At 38.9% G+C, this 21,297-nt stretch overlaps 1 protein-coding gene and 1 long non-coding RNA gene across 8 annotated transcripts in view; one reads left to right on the top strand and one right to left on the bottom strand.

Moving 5' to 3' along the window:
- LOC106015446 (uncharacterized) overlaps window positions 1–4,033 on the bottom strand; it is a 225,780-nt gene extending 221,747 nt beyond the window's left edge. For 2 of the 7 annotated variants that reach the window (XR_005265395.2, XR_011809070.1), the window contains exon 1: window positions 1,546–1,695. This is a non-coding gene — a long non-coding RNA (uncharacterized lncRNA). Of the gene's footprint in view, window positions 1–1,545; window positions 1,697–3,885 lie in introns of those variants that run through there. The other 5 variants (XR_011809063.1, XR_011809069.1, XR_011809065.1 and 2 more) reach the window with 4 other exon arrangements.
- A 995-nt stretch (window positions 4,034–5,028) lies between these two features.
- GATB (glutamyl-tRNA amidotransferase subunit B) overlaps window positions 5,029–21,297 on the top strand; it is a 42,914-nt gene continuing 26,645 nt past the window's right edge. The window contains exons 1-3 of the mRNA XM_027456661.3: window positions 5,029–5,262; window positions 6,628–6,778; window positions 20,096–20,209. Coding sequence (XP_027312462.1) covers window positions 5,072–5,262; window positions 6,628–6,778; window positions 20,096–20,209 — 456 coding nt within the window. The 5' untranslated portion in view covers window positions 5,029–5,071. The remainder of the gene's footprint in view (window positions 5,263–6,627; window positions 6,779–20,095; window positions 20,210–21,297) is intronic.

Genomic DNA, 21,297 nt, shown 5'->3' on the forward strand with positions numbered 1-21,297 from the left:
CTTATAAATAATCCCACATCTTAAATAAAATCCCTCTCTAAAAACAGAGCCTTAACAGGATTCAACAATTGAGACTACCTTTCAACTGGTTTTGATTAAAAAATTAATTTTAGACTAATGTCATTATTATAATTGGCTTACTTCAAGCATTATGTTGCCTGACAACTCTTTCGAACAGTTCCTTCACTTTTTTTCATGATAGAAAAAGTCACTAGTAATTGAAGGTTTTGTTGATCATTAATGCCTTCTCTTAGTCAGTGAAAACACTTAGATACATATTCCTGATTTGACTGTTCAACTAAAATTTTTACTCTTTAGCAAACTTAACATAGATCTTCATGTCTATTTTTTCCTGGGGTGGGGCTGTCAGCTGGAATCTTATAAATGAGTCCATGAAATTGAAGCCGTAAATAATTTAAAAGGATACCAGAACAGACAATCTATATCTCAAGTGCATTTTGGAAGGTATACTTTGTCTAAAACTAAATACTTCTGACAAGCTGCAAGACTACATCATGCTACCTTCAGAAGCAGCAATTAGGATTTAGTCTTGTGCTTTGTACAACAGTATTTAATTCCTTCCCTTATCCTGGGGTTAAGGGAAAAAGTTCTTGGTCTACTACTGGTTATGTGAAACCATATGCTACTGAAATATTATATCTCTGACCTTACATTTAAAGTCACAGATAGTCTGAAACAAGAGTTGTTGCTCTTAATTTAGGAAATAACAGGCCTCAGGCATAATAGTTCCTTGAAATTTCATTGGAAAATGCACACAGGGGAAAAAAAAAATCAGAATACACACACACACACAAAAAAAAAAAAAAAAAAACACAAACAGGGTTAAGTTAGTTTCACTTCTAAATGGAAGAGAAAGAAAGCATGCACTAAAGAAGAAGGCTAAAGCAAATACACAGCCTCGGAAGACATTTTTCAAGGACTTCCACATTGGTGCCAATACAATTAAAGAACATATAAGTCAACTGAAGATCAACTGAAACCTTACCAATCATTTTCTTCCCTGTGCTCCCTCAGGCAATATATGCATGAGAGCCACGTGGTAACTTTATGAACTTTTCTCTAACTTGGACTCTTTACGCTAGACTCTGTTCTTTCCAAATACCGTTCCCATTACTTGAAAAACATACTATTAAAAAAGATACACAACAAGGCACTACCAGCAGCAAAACATGTTCCCTACAGACTGAATTGTATCTAAATATAAGCTTAATATAACTACTGTATTACAACTTAAACACTTGGAAAACATTGTATTTTATAGTGTGTCCAAACCAAAAGGAGTGATCACCCTTGAAGTAAATTATACATATTTCCACCCAGATGAAATTAATCCCTGAGCACTGGAAACCATATCAGAAGTACCATAGGCTCATAATGAAGCTTTAATAACTTTGCTGAAAATCAACACCAATATGGTAAAAACATACTGGGGGAAAAAAAAAAAAAAGCATAACACATGCAATAACTGAATTTCACATTGTCAAAACAACTTGATTAGAAAGCAGGATTAGCAGTAGCACTCACCACAAGATGATCAGTAGCACTGAAGCCTCTCAAACAAATACTGCCTTTGAAGAATGCATTGCAAAACTCCCCAGCCACAATAAGCTCAGCAGCCACTGTGCTTCCAATTTGGTGCCCTGAACCAAACAGCCATACAGTGCACCAAGGCACTAGTTACCAGATTGCCAACACCTGATTCAAACCACAGGTGCAGCCACTTGCTCACTGCAGCACTGCCAGGCAAGACAAACCATGTGAAAATTAGTAGAGGAGAGCCATAGTATAAGAGGTTCTCCTCACTGAAGCAAAAATACAGTTTTTATCCTGCTACAGCCTCTGAGGAACAATGAATTCACCTTCTATGTAACTGTTAGTATCTGTGTGTTACTTCTAACTTCTGTTACTGTATAACAGAAATGTGTAAATATTTATTGTGACTTTTCTTCTAGCTACATCTGGCCCTAAATTCCAAGTAATAATACTTTTTATGAAATACAATGGCATTACCTGTTTGTCAATAAAGAATTGATACCATTTCTTACATTAACATACTTTGATATAAGGCCCCTTGTATCACCCTATCTATCATGTAATGCATGCATACATGGTCATACATGGTACATGGTCAGCAGATCATATGAGCAAGCCATATTAGCTCCTTAAATACTGTCTCTTGTGTTCAAGAGAAATACCCTTTTCCCACCTGCAAGGTGAGGTTTGTTTGTTTGTTTTTACCGTTTCTCACTATTGGTAGATTGACAAACTGAACCAATGGTCCTAATGGAAAAACATTGCCCTTATTAGTTAAAAGTTGCAGAAAAAGAAGAAAGTTTCTCTATATCTGTAGAATGAATGAAAGGTTTTCAAAGTACGCAGATAACATTAGGGGCCTAAAAGTTTGAAAACATCCTTTCCCACAGTTTGTTTCTAAACTTAACAACCTTCTTCATCACTGTTCTCTGTTGAACAACATCTGCGTATTTGATAGGGCTACAGCTCTACTCTGCAAAAAGGCACACCATCTACTTCAAAATCTAACTGGGGTTCCTGCTTGTTCCTGATTTCATATGCTGAAATAAGACACTGCAGACAGCCTGTGAAGTATGTAACAAATACCCCATTCCCTGCTATTCCAAAAGGAGATACTACAACCTGCAAAAAGACTAAGCACGCATAATAAACGTGGCTTGCAAGAAAACAGTATTTAGAGTTCAGACCGTATAAACTGAAATTCAGAAGGATCTTCTTTCAAATAAGCGGGACAGATCACATGTTTATGGCTTAAACAATAAGCTGTTGGGCTTTTGTCCTCTAAAAAATTACAATTTCCTCTCAGACATTGGTTAAATTCCTAAGGTAGTAAGAAAATCAGAGTCAGAGCAAAGTGTCCCCTGGATGTACCCTCTTCTAAGACACAAGTCTGCATAGTCAGTACTGAACTATCATCATACCAATCTTTATGCAGTGTTGAAGACATTTTCCTATTCCAAGCCACAGCATGATCTATAAACACACTGCAAAGTAGAGGCTGCTGTGCAATGTACATAAAGAACAAATCTGTAGCCTTTCCTAACTCTGAGTAAGCTGCTGGGAAAGGCAATTATTCCCTGCTTGTCTGTGATTGATCAGCTTCCTGTATATGGATATGTGAGCTTTCATTTATTATCTTCTTGGTCACTGGCATGAGGCCTCAAAGAAAGAAGGTTTTGTAATAGGATTTTTTCTAGAAAGGGTATTAAAATAGCATAGAGGCAATTTAAATCATAAACAATGACACTTTCCAATCTTCCTCTCTATGTAAGACAACACCCATATAGCTAAAAGTTCCAGGGGAATAGTTTTGGATGTAGAAAGGAGATTTCAGCCCCTCTGTACCTTCCATTGCTTTTTAAATAATATGCACAAAGGGCAGAAGTCTGTGCAACCAAGGCAGAATAAGACTTTAAGTAACATGATTTTAATATTCATAAGGTTTTAACTTCTTAGTGATTATTCATGAAAGCTTCTATATTACTATTATGAAAATATGATTATATGATTATTATGAAAACTGCAGGATAACAGGCTTAAAAGAAAGTAAAATAACCCCAAACTTACCATTTTTACACCAGTAAACATTTTAAACTCGGAACCCATCCTCAAAGCTGGGTTGAAACAATCTGCCAATCCCTTCAAAGTATCAAATAATAATAAAATACAGTGCTCATCGAATAAAATTGGTAAATGAATGAATCTGTTACAGAAATAACAATAATATACTAAAGTTTCAAGATTAAATAGTTTCCACATTACATTGCATAGGGCTATGTAGAAAAAAAAAGTCAGGGTTTTCCTCATATCAAAATTATCAAGAAATCTTACCCGTTCCATTGGTTTACACTGCTATACAGGCATTATATTAGGGTATGTCATATGCAGGGAACTCCATGACAGGAGAGGAGGAAACAGGACACACCAGGGTTCTTCCATTCTTCACAAAGCATCCAAGACCACCTGTGGCCAGTTCTTCTTTACTGCAAAGGAATTTTGTCTTGGTCACACTTTGAGTACAGCAGAAGGAACTTTCTTCAAGGAAAGAAAAAGAACAAACTGATATCCCTAAACTAGATGGTGCAAATAACTGTGGATTGGTGTCTGCTGATGGTTTCTCTCAACTGGTTCTTCTTATAGAAGAACTGCTAATTTAACTCACTTAAAATATAAATATATTAGAGAATTGGCAATATAGAACAAATATTTTACAGCATTCTTAGTTGAATGAATTATCTTCTGCATTATTTTAAACCCTTCATCATCCCACATTTGAGAGTAAAGGGCATAAAGGCAGTAAGACGCTGTCAAGTGCTTATGTGCACCACTGTCCTCTGCTGGAAGGAATCAGTCTTACTCACACTTTTGTGACCGATTAGCTTCTATTGGCAGTATCTGACATAGAGCAAAGATGACAGAGGCAGCAGCTAATGTACATTCCCATTTAAGCTCCCCAGGCCTGTGGTTTAGGACAGAAGGTTGTTAATTCTGTTGTCTGTTTGATGTAGCTGCATAAACAGTGTCCAAGATACTTGCCTATTCTCTGGGCAGTGATCCTTGTTACCGTGTATTTGTACAGCAATAACACTGTGGGGCCCTCCTGGGACTGTCCCTCAGTGCTCCACGCACACAGCTGAGGCCCAGGGTTGCCACTGAAGGGCACCAGATTGCTGACAGAAAACGAGGCAGGTGATGTTTGACGCCTAAGATTTGAAACACCAACTATAACGCATCTTTTTTTAAAAAAATCAGTGTGTCAGGGTATAGGTGCGGAGCGTGGGTCTCCCGGTCCCCAGCCGTGCTGTGGCACCGCTCCCTGAGGGCCGCCACACCTCACAGCGCCTCGCCTCGCCGAGGCCGCCGCCCGCCATTACCGCCCCCTCAGGCGGAGCCGAGGCGCGGGGCCTGCCGGGAGTTGTAGTCCCCCCGCCCGCCGCTCCGCGCAGCCACCGCGCTCTCCGGACTACATCTCCCAGGGGGCGCTGCGGGGAAGGCTCCGAGCCGTGGGCGAGGCAAAATGGCGGCGGCGGCGCTGGGCTGTGGTGGGGGCTGGCGCCGGGCGTGGCGGCGCGGCTTGGGGGGACCCCTCCCTGTTACTGTCCCCATCGCTGCCCTTGTCCCCGTTACTGTCGCTGTCCCAGCCCGCCGCCCCCCGCGGGTCGTCGCCCGTAACGCCGGAGGTGGGGCGGTGCCGGCGGGGAAGAGCGGGTACGGCGTGGGGCCGGGCTCGGGGCGCGGGCGGCCTCAGCAGCCTCCTGTCAGGGTGGTGAGGCAGCGACAGCACCTCCCGAGCGGGCTGGGACACACACGGGCTGCCACAGGGACACGGTTGTCTCCCCTCGGGTTAGCGCACGGGCAAAGAGAGAGCCTGGCGTGCCCGTGGTAGGGTCCCAAGGCAGCTCGCCTTCCCAAAATGAGATATTTTCTATGAGTAGAGGAAAACACCGAAGAAAACGTTTCAGTACAGAAAAAAATGTATTGGATGCTTTAAACATCTGAACCTTGATCCGTTAGGACAATGCTCTTCTTCCTAAAGCAGCAGTACGAGTGGTATCTGCATCTCTAATTTCGTGTTTGTAGGGATGTCCTCGGCTGTTGGAGGGCAGACAGCGAACTAAAATCTTGGCAGTGTGTTATGTTCACCTTTGGAAGGAACACTATCCTTGATATATTTGTTTAATGTTTTTCCATAGCTCGCTTATCTGCTATAGCTATCTGGGTACTTATATTGCTGAAGTCTCTTGCCACAGAAATGTGATTTCATCACTGAAGTATTATTTGTGCCACTTCATTTGTACAAGGCCAGATAATTACTTACAGAAACTGTCAAGCAATTCATACTGTAAAGGTGACCCTTTTCCCTTGTCCATATAAAGGTTATGGATGTGAGAATTGCAATTACTTTTCACATGATATAGAGAAGCTTTATGCTATGGAGTATGTTCAGAGAGCAGCAGCTCTCTAGTTGAAATTGTGATTTCTCTATTACCACATTACTAATGTTTATGCTAATATGCTACTAGCACTGCTCTGGAGAGCCACCTTTCCCAGCATGCAAGTGACTGTCTGACAAAGAATACATAATTTATTATGCCACCTGTCTGCTGGAGATTTATCAAACTACATGAGAAGTAATTGATATTTATGATGATTTTGTGATTTTCATGGGGTACCAAATTAGGGTTCATTCAGCATGCAAGTTTGCCTCATTAATTTCTGTAAGATTTCTCATCTAAGGCAAAGTTAAGTTTCAGACCATTACGTTTTCTTTCTTACAGCATTCTCTCCAGCATATAGTCAAGACCCTTTGCCATACAGTCCTGGCTTTATATATTGAGTTAGTACCTTTTCTTCGGCATTGCAGCACAACCTTTGCCGTCACCGTAGATGGATTTGCAGTACTGTTTGCAAATTTTTACAATTGCAATTTAGTTTTTGTCAAATAACTAAATGAAGAGGTTTTAATTCTTGTATTTTTAGATGTTTATGTTTTTTTAACATAGAATCATAGATAGTTATGTGTAGATAACATCATCGATATTTAACTACATTTCTCTTCTCTTTCCTTTTTAGTCTTGCTCCTTGGGTACCAGTTGTGGGTCTGGAAATTCATGCACAGATCAGTTCCAACTCAAAACTTTTCTCTGGTTCCCAAGTGCAGTTTGCGGCACCTCCTAACTCTTTGGTATCTTTCTTTGATGCTTCTTTACCGGGAACTTTACCAGTAAGTTATGTTTCAACTTAACTTTTAACAGAATTTATGTCAGCCACCTTTGGGTGTATTTCTAATATTCTCTTTCTAATATTTGACTATAAAACTGCTTTTACACATTTGTCTGTTTTCCGTCTGTTTGATACTTTGAGATGCCTGGTACTGTTTCTTTTTATTCTACTGACTCCCTGGTTATCACTGCGGATATTTGATATCCCCTGCAAAGGAAAAAAAAATATGGACTGTCTATTCGACATATTAAATGAATCACAGTATTTCTCTGAGGCCAGAGTGGGAGTATTTGGTTAGTATGCCACACAGGAAATTCCTTAGATATGAGAGGTACTTAAAATCCTGTGAGAGAAGAACGTCTTAGATTTATTTCCAAGTGGCCATTTGATGTTACTTTGCCATATGTGTGTTTATGTAGCTGTCATTTGCCATTTGGAATGTCTCACTACAGGGTTACTTAGTTTCCTTAGTAGAAACTCTCTGATTTAGGCAAGTGTCAACTGTTCCTATTTCCAGTGCAACATAATTAAAATTTAAAAAAAAAAAAAAAAAAAAAAAAGGAATCCGTGTGAAACATTGTAAGCTAATAAGTCAGAATAGATAGCTAGTGCTTGGCAATGAGAATTTGTTAGGGACAGCATAATACATTTTTGAAATCACAGCTTAATTATAACTTCATTGTTTGTGATGGCTATGACAGTGCTTCTGTAGAATTCTCCAGGAATCTAACAGGTTTCATATAATAGTTTTAAAAATAAAAAAAAAAAAAAAAGAAGGAAAAAAAAAAAGTAGAGGTTAGATGCTGATAAAATTTGGACTTGACTCTGGTCTCAGTGCCAATTCAGGGCTGAGTTTCAGATCTAACTATATGGAAATCTTGACAACTTTCCAGAGAGAATGGGAATCTTATGCAATCATTTGGTTTTAGACTTGAATCCCAGTTAGACCTGAAATATGGAAGATGAGTTAATTTCATCTGGAGGTAGGCCAAGGTTAAGGAGTTCATTATCACAGAATTCAAAAGGGTTCAAATTTTTGTTTTACAGCTTCTGAACATTCTGTGAATGCACAGAAATCCTGTTAAATTGTCTAATGCTTGTTTTCAGTCAAGTAGAAAATCTGTTCTTGAAAGAACGAAAATGAGTATTTATGTAGAGTTTCATTTTTATGTACATTTCTATTTGTCCAGGTTGGGGCTCTTTTGGCTTGCTTTTCTCTGTCGCAGCGCTTACAAATGAGGCTTGGTATGGCCTTTGTGAAAACGCACTGATACACGTGGGCTTTGGCAGAGAAGGTAACTGCACCTGAGATGAGAAAGCCGGACAGTTAGGTTAATTGAAAAGTAGTGATTCTGTGTTAGCTTCTCCCAGGTGCTTTTATTTCTACAAAAAGAAAGATTTTTCTCACCGTAGTACTGCTGAAAATAGAGTTGAAAGTGAATGTTACAAAATACCAGTTCTTGCAGGCTAGCATGTGATACAGAATCCAGTCTGTAGTCATACCTTTGTTTTCGCATTGTACTTGCCGCACACGAATTAATGTCAGAGAACAGTATTTGTTCTGGCAGCAAATAACTGGGCTTATTTTCTTGAAGTAACTATATGTATTTGTATATAGCAGTATTACCAGAAGTAGAATTTGATAGATTTCAGTGGATTTAGAAAGATAGAAGGTAGATTTTGAAAATGTCTAAGTATTTATTAAAAAAAAAAAGTAACATCTTAACAAACGTTCAGATTATGGACTACTAGGTCTCTTTAGAAGGTAAATATTTGGCTTTCCAATTGTGTTTTGATGAGAAATTAAAAAAATAGGAGCCAAGTCTTAACAGAACTGAAAAATACAGGGGTTGTACTGTCTGCGGCAAAGAATAACTAGTGTTATAAACTGGGAAGTATAGTGACAGTTCTCAGTGTCACAGGGATTTAAACTTACCGTGGGACTACGATGTGGCTATGATAGACAACCATGCTAGCGTTTGGTGCTTTGCAGTGGGACCAGAAAGAATGGTGCTAGGGGGAACTTTTCTACTTGTTATAAATTTCTTGGTCACTAATCAGCGTGGGCATGATACTTCGCTGTGCCCTGCACAGTAGAGGGGAAACTAGAGGAATCTGTTCAGACCTTCTCCATCTTTCTGCTTTATATTTTCCTCCTGTACTGTCATAGAACTTATTTTATGTTCCTGCTGCAAGTAGGCCTTCAGAGGACCATCAAAAACAGTGTTAGTGTCACGACCATTTCACTATGCCGCTTTCATAATGTGCCTCTGAGACAGCTACAGGCAAGAACAGCGATGCAGGTGTACTCCTGTTCGGCATGAAGCAGGAAAAATGACATGGTAAAGCTTTAATTAAGAAGGTACATTAAGAAATAGTAAGACTGGAGGGCACATCCCGCACTGCTCTACAGGCTTCATTTTCATGTCCTGTGGTGATGGAACCTTCACCCCTAGGCATCGTACTCAATCACTCTAAGGATTGCTTCTCTTTGGGACAATATACAAGCCTTCAAAATTTAATGAAGTGTGCAAAGTGTACCTCTTATGTTTTGTTTACCAGTTAGATGGACTCGGCAATCAAATTAGCATGGTGTATTTAGAGACCCTGTTACGTAGAAAGTATTAAGCTACACAGGGCTGTGCATGATACATTATATGTACATGTAGGTTGATTTAAAATTCTTCTGAGGATCCATAAATGTGGTTTCACTTTCAGTCTGATAAATCCTCTTTGAAAATTCTGAGAGTCTTTATAAAGGTCTATAAAGGTGAGACTGGCCTCACAGAAAGTGAATCCAGCTATTCTCATGCTTCAGATGGCTGACTAAAAGTTAATTATAGCTCAGCCTAAGAAATAAGATGATAGATCTAGTAACTAAAGGCGGAAACCTTTGTTGTCTGTGCTTAGTCTTTGTTGCTAATCACACCAGAAGATGCACATTTTGTGTTTGTATCCTTCATGACTAAAGTGAAAACCTGATCCTGTTTCTTTGGATGCGGGTATACTAAGAAATAACCTGGGATTTATTAACCAAGGTTTAAGTTAATAAGAGTTGAATGAATGTTAGCCCTGCAGCCTTAAGTATTTTGAAATTTTTGACACCTTCTCTTGCATTTGAATTTTGTTATCTTCACAGTGTGAACGGTGTCTGTTTTATCTTTTTGTAAGGTAGAGTTTTCTGAAGCACAGGTAATCATCAAGCTCTGGTTCTAATGAAGAAAAGATAAATTCCATCTGACCTTAGAAAAAGTAGAGTAAGGGCTGTGTTGAACACTGCTGTAGAATGTCATGATATTATCTGAATATATATATTTTTCCTGTTTCATTAGACATCCTTCAGCACTTGGCAACTCACTCATTGCTGTTACCGAGATTTTCATATCTTCAATTTAAACCCCTTCAGTTTTCCCTGTGTGGTGTTAGAAGGAAGCCTTTGCACACTCCTGTATTTTCTCTCAGCGTTACAGTGACGTTCCTGCAATTGATACACCTTTTCATGTAAGGAAGTGGGGCTAGAACAGCTGTTAGGCCTTGCTCCTTCAGGTATTGTGTTACTGGCAACCTGAAGTCCAAACTCTGACTTCTCCAAAGCTAAGGAATGTGGCTGCGGCACTGCTCAGTAGCTGAGAGCACACGTATCATGCTGTTGTCTTCCCCGCCTGCAATGCTGCCCAGGGACCTGGCAGTGGTAATACCCAGCTTGGAGATGTGGAGGATGCTTTAGTTCTCCTTCCTGTGTTGAGATTGCATCCATCCTTGGCAGTGGGAGATGCGCAGTGTTTTTACAGGTGGCTTGGGTGATTATCAGACTTCATAATGAATTTCAGATGCTATTAACATACAGGATTTACCTGGTGCATTTGCATTCAAAGCCACTGGGAGGTTGGTACGGATTTTGGCGGATCTGGCACCATCTTACAGATGTTGGAACAGAAACATTGAGACTAGAATTTATACTTTACAACCTGAAACTAGACTTCTTGATATCCCATTCCTGTTAGACCTGGTGACCACAGCAACTGCTTTATCAACTTGTGACTTCAGTTGTGTTTTGACATGCCTGCTGACATGCGTATAAATTGAGTTCTTGTACTATGTTGCTTTGAAAAACTCTGTTTCTTAGCTTTCCTTTTGATAACTACATGTTTAATTGCACACGCTTTTCTTGAGGAACTGGACAGTCTTGGGTTCTTTCTGTGCATGTTGGTTTAGGTGTTGTAATCTGTATTTTCTTTTCTTCTTTGAAACCACATGTGCTTAGATTGTTGTATCCTTCAGGTCTCCTCTAAAAATAAATTAGTAGCAGTGCCTGAAGGAAAAAGTGAGTGCATACTTGTTTAAAACCATTTATTTATGTCTAGATTCTATTTAACTGTTTGCTATTTCTTTCACTAAAGCTGCAATAATTGCATTCAAGTGGAAAAAAGGAGATACTTTCTTAGAAATTCATGGTACCTATCTGTTGCAGTCCTTTCATTCCTGATGATATTTGGGTGTGTTATAAGCATTGTATCATCAGTGGTTAACAGCCTTTCGTTGTTGACACAGCCCCAGCTTGCAAAGTATGTTAGTCCTAGTCCCTGTGAGCCTCTAAAAAGAAAATACCACTTAGTTTAGAAAAAAATGGGAGAGGGAAACAGACTTTCAAATGATTGCTCCCTGAGAAGGCTTTTGCAGTTCATAGACCCTTGAATTAGTGCGTACATGATGGATTAGAGCCTACCTATGTAATTTCAAGCTATTAAGCAGTTCAGCACTGTTGTACTGGTCAGGAGAAGTCTTTGAGAGATTAAGGAGACATGCTTCAGGTGACTTTCAGGGCTGGCTTAGGGTGAGGGGTGTTCCTCATTTTATTTTCTTCTCTTTCATAGGATCACGCACAGCCTAGGGTGGTTATATGTGGAACTAGTCTCCTTCATTTGGGTCTGAGAAGCGTTACACCTTCACAGTTACTGCAGTTGCTTGGGTCAAAATTATTTCATGCTTAACTATGAATACAATTTTTCTGGAGATGCCTCTGCTCTTGTACTTTGAAGTGTTTGGTGATGTTTGTCAATGCTCTTCTGTCAAGCTTTGAAGGAGTACCCTGCAAGATTTTCTCTTACTTTTTGCTGTGTCTTGTTTGTTTGTGAGAAGTTAGAACATTCATTCTGGGTGTTTTAATCTTTTTGTCAAGGCTAACAATTCCTGTAGGGCTTTGTCTCCTTAACGTCTCAGAAACTGTGCTACCTATTGAGCTCTCTTCCTTTTTCTTCTTGTTGGCTTTGCTGTTCATCCTTAACAGGTCCCTCTGGCTGATGTAAACTTGCCTGTTAGAACTGCGTTGAGTTGATATAACATCTTGCTGTCACCTATTTCAGTAGATCCTTCAATGCATCACTGATGTTATCTATGTATTTTCACTTATCTCCTTTTGTGTTGGTTTTTATTGCTTTACCTTTTGCTTTATACAGATTTTTTTTCTACTTCATAGTGGGGAACTGCTGTTTGCAGTATCTTGTTTCCTTTCTTTCACGTAGTTCTGCTACTGAAGTCATCGTGCCACCTCTGATATGGTAGGACAGTGTGACCGTTACATGACAGCTAGACAGATCGCCATCCCCTCTTTCCTGATGCACTCTGAAATTGCTGCCGAAATGCACATAAGGTTTTTGCAGTAGTTTTTATTTGTGTGCTGGGAATTTATTTTAACTTTGAACTCTGGGTGATTTTGGCAGAGAGGCAAATTTCTATTCCTTCTCTTATCAGTCACTATATATGCTTTGGCATCCTTAAGAATTTGATTTAATTTTCTCTCTGTATGTGGACAGCCAGTCTGGTTCCAGGTGACTCCTTTTGAGGAAATCCAAGGTAGTGGAGTGTACATATGCAAGTGAAAACAGCACTCTATTAAGAAAGAGTTTCAGTAGCAATCATGGTTCTACCATTTCTTTTGAGCATTTTAACTTTGCAAACTGACATCTTGCTTCTTTGTTCTTCTTATTAACGATTTTTTCTTTGAAGACTTTTTTCATTAAAAGGTATTTAGGAAACACTGTCCAACAGCGTTTGATGACAGATAATTGTAGACTGGGTCTTTGTTCTCATCATGGTTAGCTGTCTCATGTGTAATGTTGCATAACTCTCAGTTTTATGTATTTTGCTTGAAACTTATCTTGGTGCAATTAGGCTGTAATTGGTTCTTAGGGTAAAATTAATCTGTTCCTTTGTGTTTTCCTCCCTATCAGCCACCTTGGCACTGTAAATATGTTATGGCTGTATTTTTGATTTTGAAAGGAATATGTAAGTTTGTGCCACTGGAGTTTATTAGTTGTATGTGTAGACTTTGCTATTGCAACCATTGTTTTCTATACAGAAATGTTAGTTTTGCAGTTTAGCTGCCAAGTTCATCCAAATTTGTCTAAAAAGATTTCGATCTGCAGAGGTTTTTCTGAATCTATTAGCAAGTGCATGTAGAGGAAAATAGCATTTGAGTCTGCTCTCTTCTCCCCACTGCTACAAGCTTTATTTGGGCTGCTGACATTCAGGTATTTGTGACACTTCATACTCAGTTTGGGATGTTTGATGAAGTGGGGAAGAGGTGAAGGGAATCATGGAGGAGATGGTGCCGATCTCACTGCTTAGCTAAAACAAACTTGGACAGTTATTTACAGGAAATTAATTTTCATTGGTCCTGCTGTTGTCTTTTAACAAAGAATTTTAACCAAAAGCAAACAAACTTGCCTTTTAAAAGATAATTTTAATTTGCTTTTTTAATAGCTTTTTGCAAGATTTGTTGCAGTATGTTACCTATCGTTTGCTTGAATTACTGTATTCTTGTGTGTGTTAGACTTCTGTTTACTCTCAGCTTGTAAGTTGTGCTGTCTTAAGAGATCTAGGTCAGAAGAACCACCCTGGAGGGAAAGATGGCACCTTTTTTGAAGAGCAAATAAGCATGTTTCAGGAAACTGAGAATGGAGGAAAAAGGGATGAGGGAGTAGCAGCAAAGGGGTGGGAGCTTTTAGTGTACTTAAAGATTGCAACAAGGAGCAGAGGGCAGATAGGCAAGATTTAGAAGTGCAAGAGAATGACAGTCAATGTGTATCGAAGTTCTGAATTTGTTGCAAGGGATTTGATAACAAGGGAGATGGCCCTGAGCAAGCCTACATGCCAAGAACCGCCTACAAGGGTAAACAGGGCAAGGGGGCAATTTAGAAACACTTTCTATTTACATTCTTTACTAAATGCTCTGAATTTTCCCCCTTAAACAAATAGAGCAGTATAAGTTATGTTGAAGAAAGCAGATGTTACTCATGTTTAAAAGTCTTTATTAGTGTTTTTTGGTTTTTTTTTGCAGAGCTAAGCATAGGGAAAGGTCTGAGCAGCTCTGCCTCAAAGCTCTGGCTGACTTTGGATTTGATCCCATTCTGTAACTTAAGTTTTAGCCATTGCTCGGTCTCCTATCTCTAGAATCAGTGAGTTGTTTTCACAGGCTTTTTCCTTGTTTAGCTTCTCTTGGACCAGATAGTGCTGGCAGTGGTTTCCGTTTCAGGTGGCGTAACAAAGGAAGCATCCTTATGACAGGTCAAAAAAGCCATGTGGCAGGCTCAGAAGGTGGAACTGTCAGCAGGGTGGGTATAGATGTTAGATACTGGACTTCTTGATGGCAATGCCATGGAAACAGTGCTTATGGATATGATGAACCATTGCATCTCTATTGTGTTGTTCTTCTGTCTTCTGCTTTTGGAACCAGTTCTGAATGGTAGAAGTTTATTCAGTTGTAGCCAGGGATGATGGAGTTTTAGACACAAAGATCTCTGTTTTGAGGCAATGCCACTGGATTTGTTGCCTCACTAGCACCCCAGAAACAGATTTTTTCCATTGAGAACACTGAGCGCTTTGCCCACATAGTAGTCTGAATGGATTTTTCCTTCTGTGGGTTTTAGCAAACCCTGTCTCAAAGGGCTGAGAAACCCAGAAGGCAGTCAGTATTTAAAGAGCTTTGAATTTGGTGTTAAAATTCCTGGTTTTCTTACTCTCAGGGGTCAGAATTTCTCCCTACTGCTGCTGAATTTTTGTGATTTTCATTGCCACTGGAAGATAATTCCTCCTATTCTAAGCCTTGTGATACAAGTATTCACAATGGCTCTTCATTTTCAGAGAATGTGCCCTGTTATTCTTTGGATACATGTAAAGTAATGTGTTTAGGAGCCAGGCACTTCTTAAGATGTCAGAGTTCCCTGTTCTTTGCCACCAGACAAGGTTAAGGATAATAATATGTTTTGTATAGCAGCATATATCTTTGGCACCAGACAGCAGACAGATAAGGTTACAAAATGTAATGATATATTTGACCAAAATACACTGCTTCAACTTCTCAGTTGCCATTTTGTTCTCCTTCCTTAAGCTAGAGTCTCTTTCTGTTAATCTAAGGTCTTTATTTATAATGTCTGCTGCTTTCTCCTCTACTCACTTGCACCTTTCCTTAGGGATAAGAACATAATGCTCATCTTAGACGGGAAATATGCTGTGAAGTAGATGCTGGACTGAAATCCAAAAAAGCATAAATTGAAGCTGGCCTTCTTTTTAAATTTATCCTGCAGTTAGTGACCTCATTTGTTGCAATATGTAGGTTCTTTGCAGACCAAACAAATGACAAGTCTTATGTTGGCTTGTTCTTTTAAAAAAATATATATATTGTATGCCAAGGGGCTGGGGTATGATTCCCAACAATCCTATTGAAATAAATGGTTTATCTGCGACATGGTTACCTCTTCATTTATTACCACGTACATTCTGTACGTGCATAGCTACGAGACAGTTAGGCCTTCCTCTCTGTGTGGGAGGATGCCAAGGAAGAACCCTGGGTTGAAATACTCAACTGCAGTATCAGATGGAACGGTCACAATTACATTTGGACTAAGTGGATATGAGAATAATTTATTTTGAAGTTTAACTTATGAATGCACTTCAAAGAACCATATATTGGAGCAGGTCAGTACTTTTAAAACTGTAGGAATAATAAAACTGAATATATCCATTAATGGAAGCAAATAAAAATCAGAGTGATATGAAATAAGAGTAACAGGAAATATGACTAGATATATCTGTTGAGGTTTCTAAAGATTACTGCTTTGTCTACAGAGAGCTGGCTAAGTATATTACACTACTTCCTTCTTCCAGCTGTTATTTTAAATTAAAAGGAACCGAAATTAAATATTTCCAAGATAAATAGTCACGTAGTTAATCACAGGATGCCGATTTCTTCATGTTTATAAGTAGGAGTGAAGGTTTTAAGATAGCCAATTCATATGGAACCTACTTTATTAAAATGTGTAACCTAGAATCAATATATATTTTTATTAATTTGGGGGAAATTATGTTGATTATGCTGTGTTTAGTACAAGGAATGCTTTGTTCTGTAACAAAGGCCTCTGGGAACCCACTGCTACAATATAGATTTTTTTCTTAAGGGGTAGCAGAAATGAACTTTTTTCCAGGAAGGAGATTTAGGTGTTTCTTTTTTTATATTTTGTTTTTCACTTACCATAGAACCATAGACTGGCTTGGGTTGGAAGGGACCTTAAAGACCACTCACTTCCACCCCCCTGCCATGGGCAGGGACACCTCCCACCAGACCAGGTTGCCCAAAGCCCCATCCAGCCTGGCCTTGAACACCTCCAGGGATGGGGCATCCACAGCTTCGCTGGGCAACCTATGCCAGGGCCTCACCACCCTCAGAGTGAAGAATTTCTTCCTAACATCTAATATAAGTCTCTCCTCTTTTAGTTTAAAACCATTCCCCCTTGTCCTATCAGTCTGCCCAAGTAAAAAGTTGTTCTCGGTCTTTTCATAAGCCCCCTTTAAGTATTGAAAGGCTGCTTATCCTATATATTACTCATGACCAAAACAAAAAGCTTTATGCCTACTCTCTTAAAGTGTAAAAACGATCATTCACTAAATATAGAAACAGATATCTTCACCTAAAAGGGAACCAGCTTTTCTAATGTATTAGTATAAGGAGTAAACCTGCTGCTAAAGAGAAAAAAAAAAAAAAAAACTGTTAAAATTTGCTTTTGATGGGAATTTATGCCGTTGAAGGTATTATGCATGTACTGTTGTATAGCTATTGAATAGTCCCGTATTTAAAGCCAAGGTCTTGACTAATCCGACCTTGCAAATAAAAATGATAAATTTTTAAAAGGAATCTTTCCACTTGTGAACTAGATGTAGAGAATAGACAAGTATCAGAAAAAGCAAGGTCTTAGTTGGATTGTTCTTTCATTCCTTTAGCTCTCAGTTACCATGGTGCTCTAGCAGGATAGCCTAGCTACAGAGGAAATGGTGCTGATGTTGTGATGCCATTGTTAAGGTGTTTCATGAGTTTCCAATCCAAACAATTTACATTTCTTTCTGTGATAGGTCTCTAGGAGTTTCTTGAAATAAATACCTAGGAGAGATGCTTCTGTTTTAGAAGACTGGAAGTATTTAAGAAGGCTTTCTAGACTGTTGTGTTTTGTCCATAGCTATTCCAGGAACTGCACAGCTTTCTTTCAAGGCCAGCACTTTACTAGCATGTCAGACTGGCAGCTTGTCAGTTCAAGCCAGTAATTTAGATCTTTGGTGCTAGTCAAAGCTGTCAACTTAATAACAGCTTACCACCTAAACAAGCTGGGGGGACTTATTCTAGGTCATTAGTATGGGAAGTTTCACATACTGAATTGATATTTATCACTGTATATTATTTGAGAAGCTAAGCTTGTTTGAAGCAAAATTAGTAGTTTGCTTAACCAGTTCTGCTTTACGCACAGTTTTTATCATAAAAGACCGAAATGGGTAGTGATAGTTCAGAAGTGGAGCAATATTAGATAACTTCTGATTTTTGAGGAAGTAGATGGTCATCTGCTTGTCCTAGTCAAACAGGGCAGGAGAAAGGACATCTCAGTATGGCACTGGGGGAAAGATTGATTTTGCAGTGTCTTCTGCAGTCAAGAAATACCACAGGAAGTGAGACTAGTGAATGTGTAATGTATGTACAAGGAGTGGGCTACTGTGATCCAATATGCTGGGCACAGATACACATTTCAGCCATCCAAATGCTTAGTAATTCTGCATAGAAAATAATAAATATTTTACATTTTTATGCTAGTTTTTCCCCAGGGCCACCAGAATGGTTCACCAGTTGTAGTACAAATGCTTCTTGCAGATATAAGTAGTAAGTATATGGGAATTATTTCCTCCACCCCCAAATAGTATTAATCCCATAGAGCAATGAGTAAGATACAGTCTACCTTGTTTGAAGCAAAAACTGAAGAAGTAGTCAAAGGTGATAGTTGTATCATAATCATTGGCTAAACTCCACCTGTGTTCGTAGAACATCCTCTGAAGCTCTAGTGAACTGCAGCTTGGGACCTGGGTTTTGTCTTGTTCTCAGACTGAAGTCAGTCACAATCCCTTTGCTGGCTGGAGATGCAGCAGGACATCAGGCATGTGTTCGCTGCTTTGGTACAGTGGTGTTTTGAGTCTCCCTGGTCCTTATGAAGCCTTAATGGTTTCTGTTTAAAGGGCTGACGGGTATAGTCCTCTCTGATTTGTAAAGCTGAGTAGTGTTATGCTGTAAGGCTTCAGAAGGAGGAAATTTTGCTGGTGCAGTTAGAAATGTTGTGGTGTTTTAAACATTGAACAATTTGAACTGTTATAGGCATTGTTATGAGCTTTTTTAAACAGTAAAAAAAAGTCTCTGTTCTGCCTGGAAGCATTTAATTGCTGAGAACAGGATCATCTACTATGTAATGAACTGCAGCCATGATACTAAAATAAAGTAATATTTTGAAGTTACCTGTTTTACTTTAGATTACAGTCAGGGCTAATTGCGTTCATTTTGCTGCAGATCTATTTCAAAGGGAAATTGTTCTTCCTCTTATCTGTTTTGAAATCTGTTCTTTGTGTCTTTTAAAATTTTTAATAAATAAAATATGCTGCAACAGATGATGTGTTGTAGTTAGCCATATATAGCTACACTAAAGATCTGAAAGTTCCCTTGTTAGATGTCTTAAATACTTAATTTCTCTACTCTATAAGCAATTTTTAAGTTTCTCTTATGTGAAGAGTTTCTCCCATTTTTCAGTGAAGTTTTGATTTCTAAAATACTCGAAGTAAAGCAAAGATACTCCTTTTTGAGGTAAACACATGGGCTATGAACAATGTACAGCTGCTTAGTCTGTTTTCAGAAACCAGGCTGGTAAATATAAAAAACAAATTCTGTCAGAAACATTGAAGAAAATGTTATTTAAGCCATTTATGTTTTGGTCAATGCAGATGAAATCATGTAAATACCTTTACCTAATGTGCTCCTTTAATGGTCCAGAAATTGACTTCTTGGCAGCTCTACAACACAGAATAAGATGAATAAAGTTCTGTTCCTGCTTCAAAACACTGTAAATGTGATCATGTTGGAGTTGCACTGAGGCAGACTATTTTTTTTTCTTGTCTATTTTTTTCCAGTTATATCAATTTTATATTAGTTGAACTGTTAAATTAATGAGAACACGTTTGAAAAAAGCTGTAATTATGAAACATTGCTTGTTAGTACTTTTGGGAGTGGAATTTTCTTTCTCCTCTGGATCCTGAACCTGCTGATGAGGTAGAAGGGTGTAACACTGAGAGTGATGGATTCATTGTGAGAAACTCCTTTATTTCTTCATGAAGGCCTTGCTGGGTCTTCAGCTCACGTGGTGTTCTTCAAGAACCTTAATGCGATGGGTTCCCTGGGTGCTGGAATGCATGCATACTTGTAGCCATGGGATCAATTGATGTTTCTTTGGTTCTCTTTTAACAAAGCATAAGCATGCTTAATTTCATCGCTGTTAAGCAAATCTGTGTATAATTACTCAGGAATTCACTGTGGTTTCAGAACACCTGTAACCACAAGGTGTTTCAGTGAAATAGCACTGCAGTCCCTTGTGCAAGTCCATTGTTTTCCCAGTATGACATGACAGCCAGTTGCAAGTCCGTTGTCATTTGCTATGATTTATCTTTTTTATCTCTGAGTGTGCAAGAGTACTGTAATGCATGCAAGAGTAGCAAGCCAGAGCAGTGCATACCTCTTTATGTGGCGTGACAACGTGACAATGACATTTTTTTCATCTTAAAGCTCTGCGGATTTGTAGCTACTGCAACTTTAATGATGAATTAGAACTACCCACACAAGGAAAGAGATATAAGGGTGGCTGAAGGAAAGCAAAACTGAATATACGCTCCATGTAAGGCAGTGTGTGGGAAACACATTTGTTACATACTGAGCATCTGAGCAAAACTCTGTGTCATGTTTCCTTAGGTTCTCAACAGGAGATGTGTAGAAGCAGCAGTGATGACAGGCCTGGCACTCAACTGCAGCATAAACAAGAAGTCCTTGTTTGACAGAAAACACTATTTCTATGCAGATCTGCCTGTAAGTATGCAGTGTGGGTGGCTCCTTTACAGCTGTAGGAAAGGGCAAGTCTGGAGTACGGGTGACAACAGGGGATGAGCGAAGAGATGCTTTTTCTGTTTTCAGTCAGTGTTCTGCTCGCCCCAACAGGATGCTGCGCTGTGCCCTGATGAATAGACAGCTGTACCCTGGTGCTCGCTGATTGAATATGATTGCTCTGATTGCTGACTCCTTGCTTAGCTGCACGATTCCAGTGGCTTAATGTAATTGAATTGGGAGTTGGAGCTGCTTTGCCCCCTAAGTTCTCCATTCCTGGTGCTTAGCACTAATTGTCTGTTAGGGTAAAAGCAGTCTGATAATAGCCCTTCATTTCAAGTGAATGTATAACAAACACAAGTTTCACTGGTATAAACATGGTAGTGTCTTTTCTGTGTGCGCTTAAGGAGCTAAAAATATTTAATTTGCCTTTAAAAATTTCTCAGTCAGTAGTCCCAATAAATTAAAAAAAATATATATGACTGAGTCTTTTCAGTGTGGTTTGTTGGTAGCTTTCGTATTTGTTAGAAATTGTCAGTAGAAGTCAAATACATTTTGCCACACTTGATATGGAAATACTGAAATCAGTAAGGACCTAACTTCTGTCATCACAACAGGGCACAGAAGTGTTTGAATCTTTTCTTTGTCTATTTTGGTAAATAGAAATTTATATTTCTTTCTTTCTTTCTTTCTTTCTTTCTAATTTTAAATACTTTTTTTTTCCTGTCAGCTTATTTGCTCTGATTTTTCTGTTTAATTTGTCAAAGGGAGGAACACTGGCTTTAGTTTCTCTCATTTGTGGCTGAACATCTGCTGACTGCATAAGAAGAAAAAAAAATGTTTCTATTTTATCTGATAAAGATCAGGCATGTTAGCTTATCCTCTCTTTAGGTGAGGTATCCCAGATATCAAGAGAGGCAGAGAAAGAGATTTCTCAGGTCCCAAATCAAAGTACAGATGTGCTGTATTATTAACCAGACTATCTTCTCTCCCAGTGTTTGTTCAGGTATTGAAAATATTTTGATGTTACACATAACACATTGAAATACATTTGTTTCTCACCTTGGAAAGGG

The sequence above is a fragment of the Anas platyrhynchos genome, chromosome 4 (assembly GCF_047663525.1).
Source record: "Anas platyrhynchos isolate ZD024472 breed Pekin duck chromosome 4, IASCAAS_PekinDuck_T2T, whole genome shotgun sequence".
Classification (NCBI taxonomy): Eukaryota; Metazoa; Chordata; class Aves; order Anseriformes; family Anatidae; genus Anas; species Anas platyrhynchos.